Source organism: Pezoporus flaviventris, unplaced genomic scaffold (assembly GCF_033815535.1).
Source record: "Pezoporus flaviventris isolate CSIRO_AGI_PZ_B2104156 unplaced genomic scaffold, CSIRO_AGI_Pfla_v1 ptg000002l, whole genome shotgun sequence".
NCBI lineage: Eukaryota > Metazoa > Chordata > Aves > Psittaciformes > Psittacidae > Pezoporus > Pezoporus flaviventris.
In genome coordinates this window covers 82,143,008-82,152,444 of record NW_026892550.1, presented here as the reverse complement: position 1 = coordinate 82,152,444, position 9,437 = coordinate 82,143,008, and the positions used below count along the sequence as shown (strand labels likewise).

General features: G+C 49.2%; 1 protein-coding gene across 1 annotated transcript; it reads right to left on the bottom strand.

The window, feature by feature from the left end:
* Window positions 1-228: 228 nt before the first annotated feature.
* HDHD5 (haloacid dehalogenase like hydrolase domain containing 5) lies at window positions 229-9,113 on the bottom strand. Its single transcript, XM_061445182.1, has 8 exons — window positions 8,982-9,113; window positions 8,569-8,769; window positions 8,142-8,254; window positions 6,910-7,003; window positions 6,395-6,428; window positions 5,814-5,988; window positions 5,314-5,502; window positions 229-4,748 (listed from the first exon to the last, which is right to left on the bottom strand). The coding sequence occupies exons 1-8, from the start codon at window positions 9,111-9,113 to the stop codon at window positions 4,379-4,381; spliced, it is 1,308 nt and encodes a 435-aa protein (XP_061301166.1). The 3' UTR covers window positions 229-4,378.
* Window positions 9,114-9,437: the final 324 nt, after the last annotated feature.

Genomic DNA, 9,437 nt, shown 5'->3' with positions numbered 1-9,437 from the left:
CACGCCACAGAGTAGGAATGGTCAGAGTTGCACTCATCTCACCTAACTATGGCAGATGCAGAGTTTACAAGGAATTACAGTTTGGCTCAGTCAAAAGAACTGCTGTAAGGGTATCTTTCAGGGTGGTTCCCTCAAAAATTGCTTGATGAACAGAATGAAAGACAGAATTTGTCCTGATAATCTTTTAGGGCAAGGATGTGGAAAAGACCAGGATAAATACTCATAAAATGTTCACACAGCAAGTTAAAATTTATTTCAAAGAAAGCATCTTTTATTATTATATATATATATATATATATACTAGATCAAAAGAGCAACCCTGGAACTAGGTTAAAATTAATATGACATCTAAAATAATCACAGCTTGCGATTTCTCTGTATGATATGTAATCACTCTGCTACAGTGTGTGTGATATAATCCAAAACATTACCCATTTATTAGAGGGAAAAAGACACACCATCAGTAAGACTGGAAGAAAGGGGACAGTAGTGTTATATGACTCCCTGAATGCCAGACTAGTAGTTGCATGTGTCCTCTGGAATAAAGGAATTGACCTCTCTGGCCACCATGATACTGCATGACATAAAAGCTCCCCGCTTCAGATCCAAAACAAGGTCTATCCCTCCTCTGGTTCTTTCCTGCTATTCTCAGTTGCCTTACCTCACTGCATATTCCCTTTAGGCTTGACTAACATATCCATCCATGGAAGATAGGGTTGTTAGGATCAGGTCTTCACCACGTTTGTTGTATAGGGCAGTGAACCATATGAATACTAAGATATTGGGTCAGCAAGTGAAGACCCTTCTCCTGCTTGGTCCCATAATCTGCACATAAGTGTGCTTGCTTCAAATGAGGGAAATACAGCTTCAGAAACACCACTTCTGTGCAACACATGAGACAAAGGAAATGTTATGTTGCAGCCACACTTGAAGCTAATTCCAGAAAGCTGCAATCCCAGGAAAAAGGACTTCACTGAAATCTAGCAACTACAGATGTCCATAAATGAACCACAAGTAACCTAGAAGCCTGCACAGCACTCTAGCACAAAACTTGCAGAACAGAGGAGACCTGGCAAGCACTTTGTTTATAGAATTCTTCCACAATCCAGTCAGTACCAACAGCAGCCAGAGAACCAATTTCCTACTCCATTCACAGTGTCCAAGCAATTCCTAGGCAGTGACTTGGAAGAAATGCACTGCTCCAAGGAGCTGAGCAGGAGGAGAGGGGAAAGGTCTCAATGTTGCTCAGACCAAGGGCAGCCCATCTGATTTAGTAGTGCATAGATGAACAGCAGAGCCTTTTATGCAACCTTACTTGGTAAGAACTGGGGGAAGGGTACATGATTCTTCTAGATTTCTCCTCCTCCTCCCTTCTGTCCAATTTCAACTTACAAGCAAAGCGTTTCTTAAATTCTGTATCACTGAAGTTCCTCCTACACATTTTTAAGACTCCCAGAGCACTGTTTCCACACTAACATGGTGAAAAAAATCTGGAGCTAAAAGCAGATTTGGAATCTGAAGCATATTCACATCATCAGTCAGTTCACCTCCACTGCCATTCCAAAGACAGAGATGCCTGGCTCACTCTCTGTGCAAATGCAAACCTCTTCCTTTTTTGAAGGAGGTACTATCTCCTTCTTTTTGCAACCTACCTCATTTCTGGCTGAGATGTGGTGCGTATGCTGATATGAAATTACAAACTCCTTGTGATTTCTCACAATTCTTCTGCATGTTCCTTCTACAAAGCTACTGCCATCACTGAAGAAGCAGCTAGTGCACCTCACTCCATTTGGGATAGCTGATTTGGCAGCACTACGCCCCTCAAGAAACACTGGTTCAGCAGCACCCTGTTTTTCAGTAACTGGCACCAGAGTCTCAATAAGTAAAAAGAAGGAGCTCTGCATACACAGATGGACAGGTATTAGTATTTTTGCAGGTAAGTACCTCCTAAATTGAAGGTGTGGCTAGCAGCTACTGCCAGCAACCAGCTCTCTGAGGTCTACGTAATCATGGCCTAGAAGACCATTTCCATGGTCTAGACCATTCATTAATCCCACGAAAGTTAGCAAATACTGCAAGGAAGGTGAACGTTCCTCTTTCTGTGCTGGATGGCACCACTGAAAAGTAAGGCTGAGGGGCACTGGACATAGTTTATGAATAAATGGGGGTTTGATTTCCAGTTTAGGGTCTTGCACACTGGGTCCACAGCACAATTTTGACTGTGATATGCTGAAAGCTAAAGGATTTCCCCTATGTTATAAGTAAAATCCTTCCCTATACTTACTCTTCTGGAAACTGGAGATAAGCCCTTGTCTTGTGCAAGCAGATGAAATGGTAATTTCTTTTTCTTTCCAGAGAAAGGCAGAGGATTCAAAACTAAGATTGTGTTCCTCACATTACAGCTGTTTTTAGAAGCAGCCAAGCAATTTGTATCCTGATAAGACCAACAAGAACCCAGCCAGTACTAAGAGAGAAAGAGACTGCTTCCTACAATAGATTTCACAGGAGGGAAACTCACCCAGAGAGGTTTTTTTCTGCTCCTATTCAGAAAATAAGGTATAGAGAAAAAAGCCACTGAGAAGGACCTCTTTACCTGGGTCACTGACAGAACATTCAGTTCCCTCCATATGCAAAGCCTGGCATAACGTAAGAACAGATCCCCTGCAGTGTGAGCTTCCTAGGGAGGCACATCAGTATCAAGGGGACAGAGAGCTACTGAAACAAAATGTCAGTGTGCATGGATGCTGAGATCTGAATTAAGAACAGCTCAAACATCTTGTTTGTACCATGTGTCTGGAGGTGCCTGGTAAAGCAGGAAGGAGGGAAGAGGAGGCAAAGACTTATTTCTGATCTCTGTGTGGTGTGAGGAGAGTATAACCAGGAACACCACCTCAGTTGTGTTGCCTCCAAAGGCTTTCCATCATATACACAGACTGATTTATGCTTCTAAAATCACAATGCTCCTCTGGAATTAAGACACTCCTTGCTGAGCAATATTGCTGAGCCAACTCCAAAACGTGGAGTTTTTTCAAGCAATCCTTGCTTAGTTTCTTTGGACTGTCTAAGGACACACAGGTCTTGATCTTTCTCTGCATAGCCTGAACTAGAAGAACAGAAGCAGCAGACAGTGCATGATATGAAAATGCTCCTAGGCAGGCAAGTCCCAGCTGCTAATTTATGTTAGGGGGACTCTACCTGCATGTTAAAGGAAGAGGAGGAAACAGGGATCAGACTGTATGGGGTATCCCTGAGCTGCAAACCACATGAGAGAAGAGAGGAAGAAAGGAAATGAAGGACGGAGACATTTATTCTTAAAGATGAAGACTGGGAATTCAGAGCTTAGGTACCATCCTGGTATGATGATCTCTTCCTCAATCCTTGTGTGTAAGAATGGAGCAAAGGTGGGCTGTGACTCTTCATGGTTGGCCCTTGTTCCAAATAGGAGCCCCTCTTTGGGTGCTGTGCCAGCTGGAGAAGGGGGATGTTCCTTGCAAAGTTTGGGTCAGGATGGGTGCTGAAACAGCCTCTTGCTGCAGCACTGAGTTCTGGGCAAAGATACTTCTGGAAATTCAGACTCCGTGGTGGTTTCCTCTTCTATTGAGAGCAGGCTGCTGGCTCCCTAGTGGGATGTGAAAAGGCAGAAGTGTTCACAGAATGCTAAATAGGGGGGAAGGAACAATGTAACTTTTCCCTCAGCACTGCAGCAAGTTGCTCTGGCTACTGCAGCTTCCTTTGAGGGGCTGTGCCTCTCCCTATCTGCCAGTGGACTGCAAAATGGGACTTTGTTTCCGACTGACAGTGATGCAGTGGCAAATCCCCAAGTAAACAGAATTTGTTAAAGTCCACAGGCACTTATTCTTCACAAGGAGAATAGTAAGACTTAAAGCCTTCTCTTGGCACAGTGCCAAAACACAGCTTCTGGTGTGCTCACATCACAAACTAGACGAATAGTACATTGTACGAAGGGTGCATTGGCCGGTGGTGGCTCCTCGCACAGGGAAAAGCTTCATCCTCAAACACATTGTGAGGAGGGTGGGCTTGCCTGATCTTCATGCACAAAGGGTGGTAAAGAAAGAACTCTGATGGCTGAACAAAACTGGGATTACTGGGACAAGCCACCTTCTTATACCCTGTTTCCATTATGGCTCAATTACTGATGGCAGCAATGTATGTTCACAGTTGAAAGCCTGCTGGCACCTGGCAGGATTGCAGATAAGTTATCAATAAAAGCAAGGGGCTTCTAGTGCTGAGGCAGGGAGTTTTCTTTCATATTGCCTAGATTAGAAGATCACCCCAGGTCTCTCCCCATTCCTCCCTTCTTCCCTTTTCAGTACATAAAATCCCTGACACCAGATCTTCAGTCACACCTGTCTTAACCCTAGCTCCAGTTCTCTTTCTTGAAAGCAAGCTGCACAGCATCATTCACATCCTGCACTATGTGAGATGCCTCCACCAGGCTAGGGTCAAAGCAGAAGTCCCGATGGCCATGGAACACTGACTCCATCGTGCACTCTTTCGTTTTAGTAGGGACATCGGCGCTGTGGCGGTAGACCCCAGTGCAGACCAGAATCGACTCACAACTCTCCACTGAATTGTTGCAGTCCTTCCTCAGCCTGAGGTGATCCTCAGTTTGGGGACTGGCTATCTGCAGGCTCCTCTTCACTCCAGCTTGGACCAGGTTCTGGTGAGCTGACTTGAGGTAGTTGTTGTAGAGGTTTGCCCCATAGACATCAGACATAGGATTATCCCTGGATAAGGTCACAGTGTGAAACAGAAATGAGAAACTAGCCCATGCATCAGTTTCAGGCTCTGGCAGACTAGGATTAAGGCAGCGCCAAAGGAGGAAGGGTCGCAAGATATTTGGTAACGTCAAGAGAATCACCCAGACTGGGCTAGGGAGTCCACCTACTGGTGTGGCCTTTCCAGCTGTGGTGAAGGCCACCTGCTTCGTAAACATCTTTCAAAGGGGAAAAGACATGTCCAAAGCACCCATAGCAGTTTCAGCCATTACTGTAATATATTTCCTATGATCCCGAAGTGTTTGGTTTAACTATGGCTAAAGATTCTGCATCTGGTCTCTTAACTTTTTCTGAAATCCAGTCATGCCACATGCACTCTGCACCCTATAGTAAACAGCTCTGCTAGGCTGACAGGGCTCTTCAAGTTATTAAAAGTGTAGAGTACAAAAATCTATCAAGCCTCTGTTCCAGGATGTGACTCTCCAGAGGCACCGTAGGCATTTTGGTATAAAAAACATTTGAGGGGTCAGTAAGCACCTCCCTAAGGAAAACAGCAGGGAAAACAGTCTCTTACCCAACTGCATAGAGGCGTCGGATGGGAACCTTCCAGCCCTGCTTCTCTGCCTGCTCTTGTATCAAGTATGCAGCATAGCGGTAGGTGACTGTGCTGGGCTTGCCAATCAAGGCCTCATACTTCAGTTCCCGGCCTGTCACTTTCTTGTAGATGTTCTCTAAGCAGAGAAGGAAAGTGCCATGTCCAATCCTGCTCCAGAAAGGAGGTCATCAGTATCTCCAGTCACACCACTGGAGTAGCGAACAGTCCTCAGTAAGGAGGACCAGCTGCTGTAGCCAGGCTACTGCCTAAGCTGGTCATGTTATCTACACACACACACCTCCACATGCAGTGGCCTGGATTTTGCTTCTTGAAAGCTTAACTCTTTCTCATGCAGTTTTCATATCTCTGCTGCTAATAATGCCATACAGTCAAACTCTAAACCAGTCAAATGCTAAAAAATGTAGTAAGATCATCTGCAGGAGAGATGTATGAAATAGGCAAAAACAAATGCTTTTCACCTGGGCATCTTGGCTTCAGCCATCCACAAGAGGTCCATGTTGCAGGCAAGGACAGGCAGATGGGGGTATGGTATATCTTGAAGCTCTGAATCAGGGTTGCCATTGCTCAGGAGTACATCAGTAATAAGTTGCAGGCTTGTCTCCCACCTCACTGGCTCACCAAACAGAATCACCCCTAGAAGATTTCAAGAGATGCTTGAAAACTCACAGCACCCATGTATAGGACCCGCTACCAAAGCCACCTGCTAGCAAAACCACTCCTTTGCTGGGATGCCCTGGCTAATACAGCTACCACTGGAACATGTCTGGTGCTAGAGCTCCAGTCTGTATGTTACTGCACCATATGCACCACTGGTCCCAGATACTGGAGCGTGGCACAGGGAAAAGCTGGTTTTGCTCTTATCAAGCTTGTGCTTCATGCTGCACAAGGGCAGTGATGCTGCCTCCTGACTCTATCCTCTGAATAAGCTGCCTGTGGATACATATGAACTGACAGCACATCGTCAGCTCCCATCCCAGCTGGCTTTGCCTTGCTATTATTTCTGCTTGCTGTTCATATGTAAACAAAGGCTATTGCTTACCTTCTATAGTGGGGAAGCCAGTGGTTGGAGGAGGCTGCCAGGAAAAAAAAGAACAAGGGTAGGTTAGTAATGCAAAACCTAATGCCATCTCCAAAACAAACTATAAATGCTTCCTTTGAACCTGCCAAGGCAGCCACATAAAGAGGAAGGACAAGGCCACCTGGAATCCCAAAGAAAGACTTTCACCACCCCCCCACCAGATTGGATTTCACAGATTTTGCATTCCTGTCCTAGAGCTGGAGATGCCAACCAAACCAAACTTGCTGCAAGGAATAGGAATGAAAGACAAGTATGGCATAAGAAAGGAGAGGGGAAAGTCACTGCCCTTCCTGCAGGAGCCAATGCTTGAAAGAGCAGAGAGATGCTGGCTGCTCAGCATTAAGTCTTAGCCTCTTGCTTAAGTAAGTCACTAGCAACCAGTCACTCTGAGCCTTTGCAGCTTCTCCACCCCATGCTATACACTGTGAGCACCGCCACAGCAGACCACCGTCTCTATTGATGCGCCAAGAAATTACCAGCTCTTTTGGCCTCCGGCTCTGATCCACCATGTCTAACAGGGGATATGCCTTCCTGAGTGCCTCTATGGTGACCACATGCTTGAACCCCAGCCTATTTCAGACCATTAAGGAAAGTTGTGGAGAGTGGTTTTGGGGTTTTGTTGAGGTTTTGGGTTCTTCTTAAGTGACTGAGATTTTTAAGTTAATGGCAAAAGCATTTACAGGATTAAGGAATACAAGTCCTAGTAATAGAGGAGTTATTTAACCTGGTAAAGCATAACCTTGTGGCCTTCAGTCAAACTGTATGCTGTGCGTCAACCTACAGGTGGCCCTAAAGGTTACAAAAACACCCAGACTGGGGTGATTTAGTTTGTGATCAGCCATCCCTGAAATTAGACAAAGAGCAGAGGTGGATGTGTTTTGGGAGCTTTTTAAGGCCAGGGTTCTCATATTGGTGCGGTGCAGGGGACCGGTCAGGCTTCTTGGCTAGAAGCAGAATCTCTGAAGCTCTGGTCAGCTCAGCTGGGGAAAAGAAAATGGTCTATGCTGATGAAACTACACAAGTGAGAGATGCGTTCCATTTACTTGCAGAACTCCTCACCCTCAGCTCACCCTATTGTCCTTGGGAAACTGAGACAGGCCAAGGTTTTGCACCAAAGGAAGTTAAATGTTAAGGACAGGGTGTGACTCTGTGTGCACAGGCTGAGATATCACAAACCATACAGGCAGTTCTGACCTCCTCGAAGATACAAGGTTAGTCAGAGTTGCTGTGCCCTAGCCTCAGCCAGGCAGTATGCATCTGGGATTGACACACTGATTGTAAAGATATTTGAGTTCCTTCAAGTACTTGCCAGATTCCTGGGGGAAAGCCGTAGCTGTGGGAGAGTTGGGAGCCATCTCTAATGCACTTCGCTATGAACGAATGGGAGGAGCACAATTTTATCTCAAAAGTCAGCGAGACCCAAAGCTGATAAAGTCCTTACAGTGACACCCCACCAACAGGAACAGCAATCAGGACAGGTCATCAGTGTGAGAAGCAAAACACTGACCAAGGACACGTAGGAGGTGACCAAGATGGAGATCAACAGTTACTGCCTGCATTCAGGCCTCTCCTTGAGGGTGCCTCCCATAAGACTGTGACTCCTCTGTCTCCCTGTGCTTCTAAAAGCTGATGGAGCAAGTACCAGGGCCAGGATGGAAGCAGCAGCAGGACACACAGGGCACCCTAAGGCATGAACAGCAAAGGATACTCCTGGGCGTTCTCCTCCACGGGCCCCTGTCCAGCCACCAGCATGCACTTGTGGTGGAACTGGCTGAAAAGGCGCAGAGGGCTATGGGACAGGATCACCTGCTCCGGGGACACCTGCAGGAGGGAGGAGAGGGTGATGGAGGATCTGCTGGAAAGATTTCCTCCCTTTTACTGCGGTCGGGTCGCTTCCCCTCCCCGTGCTGCTACCGGCCTCCCTCCACCCCTCGGACCAAGACAGGCTGGTCGCTCGGTGGTGCCGCCACTCCTAACCCTTCATCCCTCCTGGGGAACTCCCTCCTCCTCCCGGTGCTCCCCTCCAAGGCCGGGACAGTCGAACGGGGGAGCGATGAAGAAGCCGCTTCCCAGCGCCGTGAGGTCCCTTTGACCTGCAGGAGGAGCCCCCTCGCCCCCCGGCCCGCTGTCGTTACCTGCAGCCCCAGCGCATGGGACAGCTCTTGGGCCCTGGCCGATCTCAGGCAGTTGCCGGCGTTGGTCAGGAAGACGACGGGTACCCGGAGCCGCCCGCTGCTGTCCGCCAGCCTCTGGAAGGCCAGACGGGCGGCGGGCACCACCTGGCTGCCCCGCACCAGCACCCCGTCCACGTCGAACAGGAACCCAAAGGCCGGCGGCTGCAAGGCGAGCGGAGGGGACGGTCACCTAACGCAGGTAGTCCTCCTCTCCTCTCCCCTCCCCTCCCCTCCCCTCTCTCTCCTCTCCTCTCCTCTCCTCTCCTCTCCTCTCCCCCTCCCTGCACCCGGCCCCAGCCCGCGGCGCCCTTCCTGGCCCACAACAAGGACGCGGCCGTCGGGCCCGGCCTACCGCTCCCGGCGCCGCGGCTCACCCGGCCCCCGGCGCAGCGCCCGCGAGCGGGCGGACCCCGAGGACCCGCAGCGCGCAGCAGCCCCAGCCCCAGCCCCAGCCCCAGCCCCAGCCCCAGCCCGAGCCCGGCCCGCAGGCAGCCGCGCAGCGCCATCCTGCGCCGCTCCACCCGGCGCCGGGGCCGGTGGCGGGGCACGCCGGGGCTCGTAGTTCCCGGACTACAGCTCCCAGCGAGGCGCGGGGAGCGGCGGGGCGGTACTGGGGCGGGCGGAGCTTGGCGGGGGGCCGCGGCAGAGGACAGAGCGCGGCAGAGGAAAGGGCAGGTGCACGCCGTGACGTCCGCAGTTCGGGTTGGAGGCTTGGGGAGAGCTGTGAGAGGAGCTGTAGATGGCGCGTGTGGCAGAATTAGTGTTGGAAACGGGGCTAAGGCGGTGGGGCTTGACATGGCAGAGGAAAGAGGAGAAAGGGGGGCGAGCAG